Genomic DNA, 18,607 nt, shown 5'->3' with positions numbered 1-18,607 from the left:
AGGAGTATGCGGCACAAAAGGAGCCAATGATCAACCTTGCACGTGTTGAAACCGCGGACAAGCCATCTAAGATGGAGGACCACTTATGTACTTGGCGCGACGTGGTGTTGCGCGGTTTAAAGAGGAAACAAGCCTTGCAGAGTTTGTTAAAGTAGATTAGTACAATGTTTTAGATCGTTTGAATGTAGTATATATGTATTGCATCTGGATACATTTGAATACCAGAAAGATCTCGATTTGAGAGCTCTCTGCAAATATATCTCTTGTGTGTGTGTTCATGGCTTCCGAAGCTTTCTTTCAGTGTGATGAATGAATTGTGAAGAAGATATTGTGGAAGAGAAGTATAGAGATTTTTTAACTTTTGCAGAGAGAAGTAGAATTTTAGAGGAGTTTGAAGAAGAACGTGTATGTAAGTAAGAGGAGAGAGAAAGAAATAAATAAATAAATAAATAAATAAATAAAAGGCAATTACGTGGTAGCCGCTCAAGCTGGCGCTCACTAAGAGCATCCGCAATAGGGGACGTCGGGGCGGACGTCCGCTATTGCATCAAATGAGGCGGACGCGGACGTCCCCCGACGGATGAGAGGTCGTCTGTCGGTTTCAGCGGACGTCCGCTATTGCGGTGTCACGACGAACATCTGAATTTTTTTATTTTTTTAAAACTCTATATATATGGCTCGTTGCTAACTCTATATATACAATTTTTTTAAAAACTCTGACGCATGTATTATCGTCGAAAATGAAGGCTTAAAACAAAAAAAAACTTTCCTACCGTCGGGCCAGCGAGACCCCGTTCGGCTAGCGGGAAACTATACAGATTCAAGGCATAACATGTACTCTGTTTGAATCGTTTTTTGGTTTGAGATGATTTTTTTGGGTGAACTATGTACTTTTTTTAATTTAAATATGTATGCTTTTTTTTGAAATAAAAATGGTTGCATATTTCCCGTATTCGTGTTGAAATTTTAATTCCGCAAAATTGCATATTTGTGAATTTTGATTATTGTGGATGTCTACCGGGATGTCCTTAGGGATGTCCACTATTGTGGAGTGAGATGTCCTTATGACGTGGCAATGCTATGAGAAATCTTTATGACGTGGCCGAATGTGTTTTGGGATGTCCGCCGGGACATTCGTCCCTATTGCAGATGCTCTGAGAGCGCTCAACATATCATTCCTCGTTAAGTTATAGCTAATAGGTTATGCCAATATTAAATTTTAAAACTTTTATAAATCAGAATTTACTATGAAAGGTTGCAAAATATTGTGAAATTTAGACCATTTCATTGAGGAACAGTACAATTTTAGTTCCGGACAGGGAGAGTTGCAATAAACCACCCCCTATGGCCCTATGTTATGTGTGTTCCAGTCCAAAACTATGCCTCTTTTATTTCTAACCAAAACATTACTGAATTTTTCCACACACATCCTAAACCCCATCCCCAATCCCCCATCTACCTCCGCCACCAACGTGCTTTGAATAAACAAGCAACGCTGCAAATTTCCGATAAAAATCAAACTTCAGTCTAAATGGAAACTTCGACGGGCAATGCTCTCATCCTTCTCTCCCCAAATTCTCACACTCTGACCGATTTCAATTCATCATTTAACCATCTCAACACTCTCATTTCCTCCTCGCCTACCTACTCGCACACCAGACCCAATCCAACCGCAGCCGCACGCAAGGTGTTTGCTAAAATCCCCAAACCAAAATTGACCTTCTCATCCGCCACACTTTCCAACCAGGACCTCTCTCAAAACCCACAAAAACGCAATTGGCTCAAGCCGGCCGCTAGAGGGTCGCCGGCGGCCCAAGCCCTATTCAAGAATCTCTCCACTCTTGAGCGGGCGGTCATCGGCGCTGCTGCTGGTGGGATCGCCGGTGCATTCACATATGTTTGTCTTCATCCCCTCGACACGGTCAAAACCAGGCTGCAGACAAAGGGGGCATCCGAAATTTACAAAGGTGCATTCGATGTGATTGTCAAGACTTTCCAGAGTGAGGGGATTCTGGGATTCTACAGTGGCGTTTCCGCCGTTATTGTCGGCTCGACGTTTTCCTCTGCAGTTTATTTCGGAACTTGTGAGTTTGGGAAGTCGTTTTTGTCGAGAATAGGGAGCTATCCGCCTCTGTTGATCCCCCCAACAGCTGGCGCGATGGGGAACATTGTGTCGTCTGCGATCATGGTGCCGAAGGAATTGATCACGCAGAGGATGCAGGCGGGCGCCAAGGGGCGATCGTGGGAGGTTTTGTTGAGGATTTTGGAGAAAGATGGAATCTTGGGGCTGTACGCTGGATATAGTGCCACATTGCTTAGAAATCTGCCTGCTGGTGTTCTGAGTTATTCGTCATTTGAATATCTGAAAGCCGCGGTCTTGAGGGAGACAAAGCAGGCGAATTTGGAGCCGTATCAGAGTGTTGGCTGTGGGGCTTTGGCCGGGGCAATATCCGCCTCTTTGACAACTCCTTTGGATGTAGTGAAGACTAGGCTGATGACACAGGGCCAGGGGGAGGCTGTGAACAAGGTTTCTGCTGCCATGTATTCAGGAGTGAGGGATACAGTCAAGCAGATACTTAAGGAAGAAGGGTGGGTTGGATTCACTCGTGGGATGGGGCCTCGAGTTTTCTATAGTGCTTGCTTTTCTGCTATAGGGTACTTTGCGTTTGAGACAGCCCGGCTTACAATTTTGAATGAGTATATAAGGAGAAAGGAGCTTGAAGTTGCTGCCGTTCCTGCTGATGCAGTAGCTGATCAATGTGGCTGAGATATTGAGTGCAGTAATTCTAACAAACTTGCCTTCTAATGTGATGGTGTTTGTTTAAGAAGGGGTTCCAGTTATTCAGGCTTTGAGCCACTTCAACTAGTTTTTGTACTTGGCATGTTCAATAACAGTCATAGCATATTAGTACTGGATTTTCTTCCCAATACTGCCTTATGGATTTACCTAATATGTTATGATACATAGGAATGTTGTACGGAAACTTTTGTTCTTTCACTGGATGTTGTTAGAGTAAACTCAGTTTGCAATTGTAATAGTTAATTGGCAAATGAAATGGATGTGTAGAAATCATAGTTGAATGTTTATGAGCTGCATTTGGGAAGGTAAATAAATGTGTTTCTCTTAGTTTGGATCCATGTTTGTGTGCAGTTTCATTCATGTACTGGTTTAGGGGAATCCTTGTTGAGTTGCTCTCCTTCATGTGGTATTGAGGTTTATTACAGCGTCTAAGCTCTGCATCTAATGTTGTCACCGGAGGGGTATTAACAATCTGAGATTGTTGGAGAACTTCAATAATCAAAGACTCTGCAGTGAGATGACAGAAGTGGAGATCTGTTAGCAACCACTCGATAGAAGAATCTGTTTTAAACTAGTGTGTGAAAACCTTTCTTTAATAACATGAGGCCATGGGCGATGAGCGATTCTTTGTTGTATTTGGCATATCATGTTTTTACACAACAAATCAAATTACAATATTTATTTTGATTGTAAAGATTAAGATCATGTTCTTAAACAACATACTAAATGACAAATTTCTCATTCTGCCAAAAGTAGTAAAATATCTCATTTCATTTTTACAGTCAAAATTTTCCTGAAAAATTAATAGCAACGACAGAGAAAATAAAGAGCGAAGTGGAATTTTGGCTCTCAACTTCTCCACTATTTACTTCTCAAGCTTCACCCCAAAAAGTTAAACTACCTGAAAAAACAATTCAAAACTCAGCCACAGCCTATTCCGTATTCCACTCCAAGAAAAAACCCATAAAATCTGGATGATTTTCCCTCCAAAATCAAACCGGAATTTCAAGAATGCCGCCGTCTCCTCCCAATCTCCTCCGCGCCCTCTCCCTCTTCCTCCTCCTCACCCCATCCATCTCCACCGCCCACAACGTCACCTTCTTCGAAGACGCATTCTGGAGCAACCCCGACCTTGACTCATTCTCCCTCACTAAACCCAAGGACTGCACCGCCCCCCCTCCGCCCTCCCCCCCCTTCGGCGTCGGCAGAGCATTCTTCTCCAAGCAAGTCCGCTTCCTCGACCGTTCCACCAACGCCACCGCCTCCTTCTCCTGCCGCTTCTCCTTCACAGCCTCCACCTCCCTCAACTCCTGCCCCTCCGGCGACGCCGTCGCCTTCATCATCGCCTCCTCCACCGCCGACTTCATCCCCCAAGACTCCTACCTCGCCGTCGAATTCGACACCAACACCAGCCGCGTCGCCATCGCCGTCGACAACACCGCCCCCGCCTCCTCCGCCGCCGCCGAAATCAACCTCAACGACGGCAGAGAGGTCACCTCATGGATCGAATACCGCCACTCCGACACCACGATCCGCGTCTGGATCAGCCACTCCAACCGAATTAGGCCCCGCCAGCCAATCCTCGCCTCCAAGATCGACCTCTCCACCCTCTTCAAAGAGTCCATGAGCGTCGGGTTCACCGCTGCAAACGTCAGGGGCTCCTCCGCCTACACCGTGGAGCGGTGGCGATTCAAGACCTTTCTTGGAATCGTCCCTCCCACAATGGCGATGGATGGCCTCAAAACAGGGGATTGCTCTGTTTGCTCCCAATTCGACACCACCATTGAATTCGGGTCATTTCAGCATCGTCGAATGCGGAAGGAGATTCTAATCTTGGTTGTCGTTCTCACGACCTTCGCAGCGCTCACTGTCTTGTTTGGAGCAGCCGTGGTCGCCTGCGTCTGCGCTGTCAGGCGCCACGGATGCAAGCGGGCGCAGAAACAGAGGCAGGCGTATCATTTCCACGATGGGAGGACCGTGCCGATGATGCTATCTCTGAGTGAAATTAGATCAGCCACCAATGGATTCAGTCATGACAGGATCATAGGGGAAGGTGTTGCATGCATGATCATTCATGCGTAAAATGCATGCAACACAAGATGGCGAGCTACAAATAAAGCCGTGGGAAGTTACCGTTGGAAGTTGGGAGTTAGTTAGGAGTTAGTTGCTGCGTAACTAACTCAAGCCAGCTGGCAATCATCATGTGACATACACATGCTTACGCTGAGGTGGAGATGACGTGGAGTTAAGGGATATAGGAAGCTTAGCGCGGGAGAAACAAGTATAAATAAGAGTGAAGCTAGCTCATTTTGTTATGTTGATAATTGTGTGTGCTGTTGTTCTTATCTGCTGTAGATCGTGGATCTACAGCTCCTCTTGATTCCTTCCTATTTTCTGTGATTCATTCGTGTTGTACGTGACAATCCTCATCAATATACTTCTTACTTGTTCATCTCAATTCGATTAGTTAGCTCGATCGGTTAGTTGGTGCAATTGACCGTTCAGTTAATTGAGTATTGCGAAGCTAGGATCACCTCGGGAAACCACGAGTTCGGCTTGTAACAATTGCCGAGGATGGGTTAAGATAGTGCCGGGAACGAGTTGCCGAGAACGGAATAAGATCGTGCCGAGAACGAACTAAGATCGTGCCGAGAACGAGCTAAGATAGGTCGAGCGCGACGAAAGTTCGTAACAAGTGGTATCCAGAGTCTTCGATCTTCGGAAAGCGGAATTGTAACTCGAAGCGCTGAAATGGAGAAAAAGCTGTTGGAAATGATAGATCAGAAGCTGAGTGAGCGAGATCAGATCATACAAGAGCAGGCAACCAAAATTTCGCAACTGACGCAATCAATTGCTACGCTCAATTTACAAAATCAGAGAACGCAAGCCGCATGGGAGAGCGGTGAGGGAAGCAGTGAAGTACGAACAGATTGGAGATCTACTCGATATGATTTTCCTAAATTTGATGGTGATGGATTCGAAGGATGGACGATGAGAGCGGATTATTTTTTTCAAGTAGCGAAAGTTCCAGAGGAGGAGAGAGTGCGTGTAGCAGCAATTCACTTAGAAGGCAAGGCTCTCCAATGGCATAGAGGATTTTTGAGTTTACATGGTGAAGAAGCATACGTAGATTGGGGATATTACCTCTCATGCTTGGCAGCTCGCTTTGGAGCTCAAGCCTATGAAGATCCACTTGCGGATCTGAGAAATCTCAAACAAAGAGGTACGCTCCAATCTTATATGGATACTTTTGATGAGTTGTATCCGAGAGCTGGTATTCGAGAGGATCAAGCACTTAGTTTTTTCTTATCGGGACTCATTGATGAACTACAAATGCCAGTGAGAATGTTTAGACCTAAGAGCTTGGCTGAGGCTTATTCTTTAGCTAAATTGCAAGACCTAACTGTGAAGGCTTTAGGAATTAAGCCTAAGGTGCTGCAGAGTAATGTGTCTAATAATAGCAGTTATTACTCGAATAATAAGCCTATGACAGTAACCTCCACTAATAAACCTGTGGTGAATACTAACAATTGGAGTGGAGGAACCAAAGAGCCTAATCGCTTTGGAGGTGTTAGAGTTAGTACAAATCTATCACCTAAAGAGTTAGATGAGAAGAGAGCTAAGAAGGAGTGTTTTTGGTGCACTGAAAAATACACTCCAAATCATCACTGCTCCAAGAGGAAGTCTTATGCGATACAATTGATAGAGTGTGATGAGCAAGAAGATAATGAAGAAGAGGCAGATGAGGAGGAAAAGCCAGACCTCCAGTTATCTCTCCATGCTGTGTGGGGTAAGGATGGTCCTCAGGTTATGAGAATTAGAGGATTATGCCAAAAGAAACCTCTGAAAGTTCTGATTGATACGGGTAGTACTCACAATTTCTTGAGTATCACAATGGCTAAGAAAATCAGATGTCATCTTACTGCAGTGAGCTCTAAGGCTGTGGAAGTTGCAAATGGCCAATTGCTCCAGTGTAATCAGAAGTGTACTGATCTGGAGTGGGAAATGCAAGGAGCTAGGTTCCATGCTGAGGTTTATCTTATTCCCTTGGAAACATATGATTTGATATTAGGTGGTGCTTGGCTGTCTACATTGGGCGAAATTACATGGAACTTTCACCAGCTGAGTATGGTGTTTAACCTTTCTGGTGTTCAAGTGAAGTTACAAGGGGAATTATGGTCACCAAAGGCTGATCAACTTAACTACCTCCATGTGTGTAATCAACAAGAGATAGATGTAGAGGAAAGGAAGATAAATCAGATAATGCCGGCGGTGGAAGGTGATATTTTTGGCTACTATGCTGTTAGTGTGGAAGAAATTTGGCCTACTCTCAGTTCTATTTTGACAGCACATGAGGGAGTTTTTGAAGAGCCTAATTCCCTACCACCTCAAAGGGAACACGATCATAAGATAAATTTGAAAGAGGGGGCTGATGCTGTGAACATACGGCCTTATAAATATGCAGCAAAACAAAAAGATGTGATTGAAAACATGATTTCAGAGATGCTCAAATCTGGGGTGATAAGGCAGAGTGAGAGCCCCTTTGCTAGTCCTATTGTCTTGGTTAAGAAAAAAGACTCTACATGGCGCATGTGTGTTGACTATAGAGCTTTGAATGCCATCACGGTTAAGGATAAATATCCTATACCAATCATAGAGGAACTTTTGGATGAGCTAGGTGGAGCTTCTTGGTTCTCTAAGTTAGATCTGAGATCCGGTTACTGGCAAGTGAGAATGAGACAAGAAGATATCCACAAAACGGCTTTCAAGACACATTCGGGTCATTATGAATTCTTGGTGATGCCATTTGGCTTGACAAATGCTCCAGCAACCTTCCAAAATCTGATGAATACTGTGTTTAGAGAGTATTTGAGGAAATTTATCTTGGTTTTCTTTGATGACATTTTGATCTACATCCGACGCAGAGAAGAACATGAGTTGCATCTGTCCACAGTGATGGCTTTGATGAAAGAGCACAGTTTATTGGCTAAACGATCCAAATGCAACTTTGGCTGTAGAAGAGTTGAATACTTGGGCCATGTAATTTCTGAGGAAGGGGTAGCTACTGATGATGGGAAAATTGAAGTTGTCAAGAATTGGCCAAAACCAAGAACTATTAAGCATGTCCGAAGCTTCCTTGGTTTAACCGGGTATTATAGGCGATTTGTTCATAACTATGGAGCAATTGCCAGGCCCTTGATAGAGGTAACTAAGGGCATTACCTTCAAATGGACTGAACAAGCACAGGAAGCTTTTGATAAGTTGAAGGCTGCTATGATAACTGCACCTGTTTTGGCTTTGCCAGATTTTTCTAAAGACTTCATTATTGAAACTGATGCCTCTGGCTTTGGAATAGGAGCTGTACTTATGCAAGATAAACATCCTCTAGCCTTCATCAGTAAGGCATTATCTCCAAGACATCAGACACTATCTGTGTACGAGAAGGAATTACTAGCAATTCTTTTGGCAGTCAAGAAATGGCAGCATTATTTGCAATGTAGGAGATTTATCATCTTAACTGATCATCAAAGCCTCAAATATTTGCTGGAGCAGAAGTTAACCACACCTACTCAGCAAGCTTGGATGACTAAATTGATGCAATTCGATTATGAGATCAGATACAAAAAGGGTAGTGAAAACACAGTGGCAGATGCTCTGTCTCGGGTGCCTGATGCTACGGTATGTGCTCTAACTTCTTTTGTCATTCCTCTTGAGCTTATCACAAAAATCAAGGACTCTTGGAAGAATGATCAACAAATTCAGTTAATATTGACTGCAATACAACAAGATGCTACTACTCATCCTAAGTTCAGTTGGAATAAGGGAGAATTGAGGAGAAATGGAAAGTTGGTGGTTGGCAATGATTTGCTATTAAAGGCTCAGATTCTTTCTTTATTTCATGAATCGGCTATGGCTGGACATTCTGGGGTATTGGGGACTTATAAGAGAGTTTCAGCTCTGTGTTATTGGCCAAAAATGAGGAAAGATGTTAAAGAATTTGTTCGAGTTTGTGTGACTTGTCAACGTTTTAAACCAGGGAATACTTCTCCTGCTGGATTGTTGCAACCATTACCCTTACCAGCTGCTATATTCTCTGACATTACCATGGATTTCATTGAGGCATTACCTCCATCACAAGGAAAGGATACCATCTTTGTTGTGGTTGATCGGCTGAGCAAATATGCTCACTTCATGGCTCTTTCTCATCCTTTTACTGCCAAGAAAGTGGCAGAGATCTTTCTGGATTCTGTTTTTAAGTTGCATGGTATGCCTGCCAAGATTATCAGTGATCGAGGAGCAATTTTTGTGGGCACTTTTTGGAAGGAATTTATGACCTTGTTAGGAGTGGAATTGCTCTTTTCTACAGCTTACCACCCTGAAACAGACGGCCAATCTGAAGTTGTCAATCGTTGCTTACAGTGCTATTTGAGGTGCTCTATGGGTGACAAACCGCACTCATGGTATCAGTGGCTTGGATTAGCGGAGTATTGGTATAATACTACTTATCACTCCAGCATTCAAATGACTCCATTTGAGGCTTTATATGGATTTCCACCTCCCTTACATGTGCCATACTTACCAGGAGATTCTGAGGTAGAAGCTGTTGATTTAGCATTGAGAGATAGAGAGGAGATGATTTCTGTCCTTAAACGAAACATTCAAAAGGCCGCTGATAGAATGAAGAGGCAAGCTGATCAACATAGGAGTGATAAGGAGTTTCAAATTGGTGATTGGGTATGGCTGAAGCTGCAAGATTATAGGCAGCGATCTTTACGGGGTAAACACCATAAATTTGAAGCTAAATTTTTCGGTCCATATCAGATCACGGACAAGATAGGGAAGGTTGCTTATAAGCTGAATCTTCCTTCATCTGCCTCCCTCCATGATGTGTTCCATGTTTCCCTCTTGAAGCCGGCAGCTCCACCAACTGGACCAGCTACGGACTTACCTACTGTCTCTCACATCAATGATGCGGTACCTCAGGCTATTTTGGATAGGAAGATGGTTAAAAGGCACAATCAAGCTTCGACAAAGTGGCTAATTCACTGGAAAGGCCGTTCCCCAGCTGATGCTTCATGGGAATTTGCGGAAGTGATTAAGGAACGCTTTCCTTGGTTCCTTGAGGACAAGGAACCCTAAGTGGAGGGTATTGTTGCATGCATGATCATTCATGCGTAAAATGCATGCAACACAAGATGGCGAGCTACAAATAAAGCCGTGGGAAGTTACCGTTGGAAGTTGGGAGTTAGTTAGGAGTTAGTTGCTGCGTAACTAACTCAAGCCAGCTGGCAATCATCACGTGACATACACATGCTTACGCTGAGGTGGAGATGACGTGGAGTTAAGGGATATAGGAAGCTTAGCGCGGGAGAAACAAGTATAAATAAGAGTGAAGCTAGCTCATTTTGTTATGTTGATAATTGTGTGTGCTGTTGTTCTTATCTGCTGTAGATCGTGGATCTACAGCTCCTCTTGATTCCTTCCTATTTTCTGTGATTCATTCGTGTTGTACGTGACAATCCTCATCAATATACTTCTTACTTGTTCATCTCAATTCGATTAGTTAGCTCGATCGGTTAGTTGGTGCAATTGACCGTTCAGTTAATTGAGTATTGCGAAGCTAGGATCACCTCGGGAAACCACGAGTTCGGCTTGTAACAATTGCCGAGGATGGGTTAAGATAGTGCCGGGAACGAGTTGCCGAGAACGGAATAAGATCGTGCCGAGAACGAACTAAGATCGTGCCGAGAACGAGCTAAGATAGGTCGAGCGCGACGAAAGTTCGTAACAGAAGGGGGCTCATCCGTGGTGTATGTAGGCAAGATCCCACATTGTGGGACCGTGGCGATCAAGCGTTTCAACCACGAGAATCACTACGATGAACCATCGTTCTCCCGTGTCCCTTTCAACACCGAGTTTGCTACAATGGCGGGGTGCTTGAGGCACAAGAATCTTGTGCAGATGCAGGGGTGGTGCTGTGAGATGAATGAGCTTGTCCTTGTGTATGAATACATGGCTAATGGCAGCCTTGACAAGATCCTCCACGGGCGAGCGCCTTGCTCGAGACTCCTCACATGGGAGAAGAGGCACAACATCGTACTTGGCGTCGCGTCTGCTTTGATTTACCTTCATGAGGAGTGTGACAGCCAGATCATCCACAGAGATGTCAAGACTTGCAACATATTGCTGGATGTAGAGTTGAATGCCAAACTTGGTGATTTCGGGCTGGCTGAGGTTTTTAGGCAGAGTTTGAGGGGTATGGAAGGGGGGAGGGATGGGACAATGGGTTACCTAGCGCCGGAATATGCCTTCTCGGGCATCCCTACAGTGAAGACGGACGTGTACAGCTTCGGGGTGGTGGTGCTGGAGGTGGCCTCAGGGAGGCGCCCGGTCGATAAAATGGGGTGCCTCCTGAGTGAGCATGTGTGGGGGATGTGGGAGAGAGGGGGGTTGGTCGAGGCGGCTGATCCAAAGCTCGTGGGGAGGTTTAGCCGTGGGGAGATGGAGAGGATGCTTGTGGTGGGGCTGGCTTGCGTGCACCCTAACGGGGAGATGAGGCCGAGGATGAGGGAGGCTGCGCGGATGCTGAGAGGGGAGGCTCCGCTCCCGGCCTTGCCTACCAAGAGGCCTGTGGTGATGATCCAGTCAGTTGTGGCTCAGACAGCTGAGGAAATGGTGTTGAGTTGTGATGATACAGACACACAATGGTCTACTCCTAGAACACATTTTAGCAAGAACCAATTCCACCCTGATTTTAATGCTTGAGTTGAGTCGGTGTCTACCAACTCTTTGCTTGCTTTTTTCCAGTTTCATGACTCATTCATTCCCACAAGATTGATGTTGTAGTTGTTAAGTTGTACTAAGCCAAATTTCACATTTTGTTAGAAATTTTGTGTAGGCAAATTTGTGTCAAGTGCTGCTGTATTCAGTGAGAAGACAATAATCAGCTCAAAAACATTAAAATTTTTAAACTACTTCATCCCTCCCACCTACCCATTTTCCTTTTGAGTTGTCTCAACAAAGATGAACTATTATTACAAATGAAAATACATTTATTTTTATTTTATTCTCTCTATTATTTAATTCCCTCCACTCAACACATAAAATAAAGTTCTATAAAATCTCAATGCTTACAAGGAAGGAGTCATCTTGACCGGGACGGAGGGAGTAGTATTTGATAGAAATCCATGGGTTCCATCCTAAAACCAATTGGTGATAGGAGGAGAGGGCCATGAGACTTATATAGTGGATTAATCTCTATGTATTATTATATTCATTTTTATGTTTCAATTGTCAATACCCTCCCTCAAACCCTTTAAGGTGAATCTTGGAGGGGTTGGACTTTTTTATGATCAATTGGACAATTAAATCCTTCAAGGTGAATCTTGGAGGGGTTGGAATCGGCCCAATTTTTTTTCGATCGGTCCAGTGGGGTTGGACTTTTTTATGATCAATTGGACAATTAAAACCTTCAAGATGAATCTTGGAGGGGTTGGACTTTTTTATGATCAATTGGATTTTTCGATCGGTTGGACCACTGACCCAAATTTTCCTTCAAGATGAATCTTGGAGGGGTTGGACTTTTTTATGATCAATTGGACAATCAGCCCAATTTTTTTTCGATCGGTTGGACCACTGGCCCAAATTTTCAGTCAGTTATACTGCTGGGTCAGTCATTTTTTTCGGTTTCAGCTCAGATATACTGCTGGGTCAGTTAAATATGACCCACAGTCGGTGACCCGCTCTGATACCATGATAGAAATCCATGAGTTCCATCCTAAAACCAATTGGTGATAGGAGGAGAGACCCATGAGACTTATATAGTGGATTAAGCTCTGTGTACACCGATGTGAGATATTATTATATTCATTTTTATGTTTCAATTGTCAACAGTATTTAACCCAAATAAAAAATAATTATGATATTAATAAACTCAAGTTTTAATTTTTAACCCCAATAAAAAGATTTAACAAAAAAAATTCCTATTTCTTGAGCTACTCAAAATAAAATTAATTTTATTCGAGTTACATAGTACTCCTAGCTGATTATTTATTTTTGAATGATAATCATATTTTAAAATTTCTTGATAGAAAGGAAAGTGAAAATATTGAAAATTAAAGAAAGGAATGAGCTAATCATGCGTTTTACTCCTACACTAATGCGTTTTGCACCACACCACACCACACCACTAAGCTGCTGTACTTTTAAGCACAGTAGGGGATTCATCCCCTTCTCCTCTATTCAACAAATAATAGATGATAAAAAAGTTTCTTCTCGTCCAAGAAATAGTGGATTCTGAGTAGGAATATAATTAAAAAAATTATTGCCAAATTTATCAATAATTTAAATCATAAATTGTATATTAACTTCTAGGACCATATTGATGATATAAAATCTGATTGTCCAATAACTTGTATGGATCGAATAGCTATAGTGATCCACCATCTTTATTTCTCTCTGTTTAAACTACCAAGCATGACTTGACAATTGGGGGGTTATGTGTTGATTCACCTTATTTTCATCTTAAAGATGTCTATATTCTAGTGCTTTTTAACATTTTTGTTGCAATCAGTGGAATATCTTCCTTTCTCATCCTAAAACACATTTAATTCACATGAAAAACAATTAAATTTTTACATACGCACACTAAAGATTTAGCAGGAAATATAATACTATTTGGTGTAAAATTAAGGCTGGGAATCGTTTTGTTGGTTGTTTCTGACATGTTTTCTGTATCATAATCGGACATATTGATTTGTGTTTGTTGTAGGATCGAAAAGAAGGTTGGGAAAGGTATATTATGGGCGATGATGGATTTTTTTTGAGCCCGAACTTGCTCGTGATACCATATTAAAAGAAGATGTAGGAGACAATGTATTGTGTTACGTATCCATTAGAATGATTTCTCCCCCTTTTTTTGTGAGCATCGGACGCTTTGATTAATTAATTTAAGCGTGTTAATGTCCAGACCAATGAAGCATGTGCGATAATTAATACTGGTTTAATTTGATGACGATTTTCTACGTAGTTGACACTTTCATCTACCTCATACAATTATTGAAACTAATCCCCATATATATTATTTTACACAATTAATCAATTACTCTGTATTAGATTATTTATTTGTGAAAGGTGTAAAAATAAGGGGAACAAAATGGACCACAGCCCACAGGTGCTGATATGAGTATATAACTCTTAAAATGGTAAATAGAAAATTTGGTAATTTTAACTCAAGAGACGTATTTTATTTTACAATCAATGGATCAAGAAATTATTAAATCAAGAAAATCTCGTATCGACATAGACATATAGTTACATCATGCAATAATGTACTCCCCTCCGTCCGTGAAATATTATCTGTTTTTATTATTCAGTCCATCAACGAACTATTATCCATTTTTACTTTTTCCTATTTTTAATAAATAAAACTTATTTTCCACAAACTCATTATACTAAAAAAATTGGTGTCAATTAATCGTCGGCGAAGGAAGAGGAAACTGAGGATTTGGGTGTTTGAAGAACGTGTCTTTGGTAAAAAAAACTAAAAAATAATTGTGTAACATGGAAAATGAACCATGATTGCATATTTACATTAACATAAGGAAAAAGAGGGGTGCTGGCTATTCTATCTGACAAGGCAAATTGTCAGATATGCCCTTTCAATATTTTCTTCTACTACAAAGCTCAATACATATATCTACTTCGGTATTGCATTATGTCAAACGATCATTTTTATTTGGGAAACGATTTACAAAAATTGTTGCCTAAGTTTATTTTCTATTTTTCTTTACTTTACCTCTAGGTAAAGGTGGGTAACTGTTGGTGATGCCCGTTATTATAAAGGTGGGTAGGTGTTAATGATGCCAGCTATTTATATTTCGTTTATAATCAGCAATTTTACGTTGATTTTTTTCTTTATTGATTTAAAATAATGATTGAATTTCTACTTTAAACTTTGTATTAATAAATTGACATAAGAAGAATAGATTGTTGAATGTGTGTGTGAGTTGTCCAAGCGATAGAGAGGTTAACGCTTGAGGCCAAAGGTCTCAGATTCAAGTCATCTGTGACGTGGTCTTTGAAAATTTATTTACTATAAAAATATAGATTATTGAACAATAAAGTAATAATCAAACTTTGAGTACAAGAAATGTGATTTGAAAATAAAGATTAGAGTTATATGTAGATCAAAGTGGATGGGAAATTTTGAAGGGTAAGGAAAAAGAAATATATATATATATATATATAATTTGGGTGAGATAGAGCAGTTGCAGGTGGTTGTAACCGGTTATCAGGGGTTGCCGGTCGCGTCGCTTCAGATGGGAGGCGGTTGAAATTGCTGGCCTCTGATTGGTCAGCGTGTCCCTTCTCTCTGCTCACGCGCCATTCCAGCCGCTGTCACCCTGCAAAAGCTGCACAAGCTTCAATTCAATTTTCGTCCTTAACACAATTTCCCCTATACTTACCTAAATAGGAAACTAATTCAAAATGGGCACTTAAACAAAAATTGAAGTAGCATCAGAAGGGTAATTTCGTGGTCAAAGCATACTCCAAAATAATCAAGGCCCGAAAATAATTTTGGATTGTTTTTTTTTGAAATTATCTTGCATGAAGAGATTAATTATTTACAATATTTACATTCCCCATAGGCAATCTGGAATTCTACGTGGTCAGTATATGTGTACTCTCAAAAGAATGGACCCCGTGGAACTCCAAATTCCTATCATACTGATCAGTAGGCAACCGTAATAAGTGGTTGCAGTGGAATTTCATCCACTACACCCACCTCACTACTCTCCCTTAATATTTTCAACCTATGCCCATTCACAATAAAAGGTTCAGAGTTAGGAAAACTCCCTGAAATTTCCACTGCTCCATTGGAACGGAGTGCTGTGATGGTATAAGGCCCTGTCCATTTCGACTTGAGCTTCCCAGGCATGAGCTTCAACCTCGACTGGAAGAGTAGTACTTTCTGGCCAACATGGAGCTCCTTGGTCCTCAGATTTCTATCGTGCCACAACTTGGTTCGCTCTTTGTACCACATGGCTGAGTCGAACGACTCCAATCTGAGTTCCTCCAACTCCTGCAATTGCAGCTTCCTTTCCTCTTCACAGGCTGTAGCATCCACATTTACTTGCTGTACTGCCCAGTATGCTCGGTGCTCAATTCCAACTGGTAAATGGCACATCTTTCCGAAAACAATCCGGTACGGCGACATGCCTATGGGGGTTTTGTAGGCTATCCGATACGCCCATAGGGCATCCTCTAACCTCACACTCCAGTCTTTCCTAGAAGGATTGACAGTCTTCTCCAAAATCTTCTTTATCTCGCGGTTAGAAATCTCCGCTTGACCATTTGCTTGCGGATGGTAAGGGCTCGACAGTCTGTGGTGCACACCGTACTTTTTCATCAAGGATTCAATTGTACGGTTACAAAAGTGCGTACCTTGATCGGATATGATCGCCCTCGGCACACCGAACCGGCTGAAGATATGACTTTTTAAGAACTTGGCCACCTCCTTTGCTTCACACGTGCTTGTGGCCTTGGCTTCTACCTATTTGGAGACGAAATCTACCGCGACTAGGATATACAGATGTCCATAGGATGAAGGAAACGAACCCATGAAGTCCATTCCCCATATGTCGAATAGCTCGCAAACTATTATGGGTACCTGCGGCATTTCATCCCGGGCAGAGATTCCACCGGTCAGTTGGCAACGCTCACAACTTCTGCAGAACTCGTACGCATCTTTGTTGAGGGTTGGCCAGTAAAAGCCGCTATCCAAAATCTTTCTTGCCGTATTCTTGGACCCAAAATGTCCTCCGCATGCTAACGAATGGCAGTGGGTTAGAACATCCCGCTGTTCCCAGTCAGGAATGCACCTCCTTATCACTTGATCGGACCCTACTCTCCACAGATAGGGGTCGTCCCAAAAGTAGTATTTTGCTTTACTCTTGATCTTCATTCTTTGGGCTTTGGTAACACTCGGTACTTCTGGAAGCTCTCCAGTCACTAGGTAATTGGCCAGGTCTGCATACCATGGCTCCTGCCCTACCTTCTCTTTTCCTTTCGCTGTATCATTCTGATCAGTAAGTTTCAACACTTCTTCCCAATCAATCTTTCTGGGCGCAAAAATCACCTCACACAAATGTTCCTCCGGAAACTTGTCATGCACTTCTTCGCTATTCCCATCTTGAATTATTCTACTCAAATGATCTACCACTTTGTTTTCTACTCTTTTTTTTTGTCTAATTCTCCCTCTGCACTGACTGGTAGCTGAGCCCCTGCGGCTCCAATGAACTCCGATTTCTGGCAAAATTCCTTGATCGCTCCTTCTATCTCTTCATCAGTCAACCCTTGGCTACTGATCAGATCACACCATGCAGCAGCTTCTAAGTCGGCTTGCTCATAAACATCTAAAGCCTGGAGTTTCTCCTGCAATAGTTCGGTCTCAAGAAAATCTTGGACTAGTGGGTCAATCACATCAACATAGCTTAAGTTTTCAGAATCAATGGGTTTCTTCATGGCATCATTAATATCGAAAGTAAACTTCTCCCCATTGAAATCAATGCAAATTGTCCCCTCGGCCATGTCTACTATTGTCTTGGCCGTTCTAAAAAATGGTCTTCCCAACAAGATGCCACTAGATTCCCTAGCCTCGGACTCACTCATTTTGATCACATAAAAGTCAGCAGGGTAGGTAAAATCATGCACTCTAACCAACACATTCTCTAAAACACCCTCAGGACTTATGCATGACCTATCAGCCAGTTGGATCAATACCCTAATACTCGACAATCTAACTCCCTTCAATCGGTTATAGATCGACAGTGGCATGACATTAATAGAAGCTCCAAGATCACACATTGCATGCTCGACTTTCACATCTCCTATAGTTATAGGCAAAGTGAACATACCTGGATCGGCCCTCTTGGGCGGGAGCTTCTCCTGCACAATTGCGGATGCGATCCCTTCTACCATGATCTTCCCATCCTCCTTGGCTTTCCCGGCTATGAACTCTTTAATGAATTTCCCAAGTGGGGGTATCTTCACGGCCTGGAGGAATGGTATGGTAACATCCAGCTTCCCGAAAATAGACAGGTAATCCACTGGGTTTTCCTTCTTCCTTTTAGTTACGAATCGGTAAGGGAATGGTTTCTCCCCTTTAGTTTCTTCTGCCAATTCTCCAACAGCCTTCCCGGAGTCTTGCTTGGGAAGATTCTGGGTCTGAGCCTCCATTCTGGATTCTACCTCCTTAGTAAGTTCCTTCCTGGGTAGAACGTTCTCGGTTTTGCCCTTTCCACATGGTGTTTCTCCCAAGAAAAATGGGTCCTGCATCTAGGGTAGAGGTCTGCGTAGCTCCTCTTCCGAGACAACATCTCTCAATAACGTTGCTCCTCTTGGCTCTCCACTGAACCTCTTTGGCTGGGGTCCTTCATAGGAGGTACCGGACCGTAGTGTGACTTTGCTCACATTTGCCTTTTCAGGTACATGGACTGTGGACTGTAGTTTCCCTGAGTTTCCCTTCATTTCACCCATCGAACTAGCCAGTTGGGCCAACTGCCTATTCATCATATCCATGTTCGCCTTATGCTCCTTCTGGGCACTCTGCATCCCTTGCACTACTTCGTTATGGGATTGCAAATCACCCTTGATCCCTTACTGCGATGCGAGCAATTCTCCCATCATGTCCTCCATAGATCTCCTTGACCTGCCAGGATATTGGGATTGATTTGGCCCTTGGTGTTGGTTATACTGGGAATTTTGGTTGGGCTGGAAGTTTTGGAAACCTTGCTGGTTCGGGTT

The 18,607-nt window shown here is 42.6% G+C and overlaps 2 protein-coding genes across 2 annotated transcripts; both read left to right on the top strand.

Annotated features, from left to right (window-relative positions):
• Positions 1 to 1,331: 1,331 nt before the first annotated feature.
• Positions 1,332 to 3,138, top strand: LOC121782971 (protein MITOFERRINLIKE 1, chloroplastic-like). The gene has a single exon (XM_042180986.1). The coding sequence runs from the start codon at positions 1,532 to 1,534 to the stop codon at positions 2,765 to 2,767; it is 1,236 nt and encodes a 411-aa protein (XP_042036920.1). The 5' UTR covers positions 1,332 to 1,531; the 3' UTR covers positions 2,768 to 3,138.
• A 588-nt stretch (positions 3,139 to 3,726) lies between these two features.
• Positions 3,727 to 11,566, top strand: LOC121782777 (L-type lectin-domain containing receptor kinase S.6-like). The gene is made up of 2 exons (XM_042180724.1): positions 3,727 to 4,853; positions 10,596 to 11,566. Exons 1-2 carry the CDS (start codon positions 3,812 to 3,814, stop codon positions 11,564 to 11,566), a joined length of 2,013 nt encoding a protein of 670 aa, XP_042036658.1. The 5' UTR covers positions 3,727 to 3,811.
• The last annotated feature ends 7,041 nt before the right edge of the window (positions 11,567 to 18,607 follow it).

Source organism: Salvia splendens, chromosome 20 (assembly GCF_004379255.2).
Source record: "Salvia splendens isolate huo1 chromosome 20, SspV2, whole genome shotgun sequence".
NCBI classification, from domain to species: Eukaryota; Viridiplantae; Streptophyta; class Magnoliopsida; order Lamiales; family Lamiaceae; genus Salvia; species Salvia splendens.
This window is presented reverse-complemented; position numbering and strand designations above follow the sequence as displayed.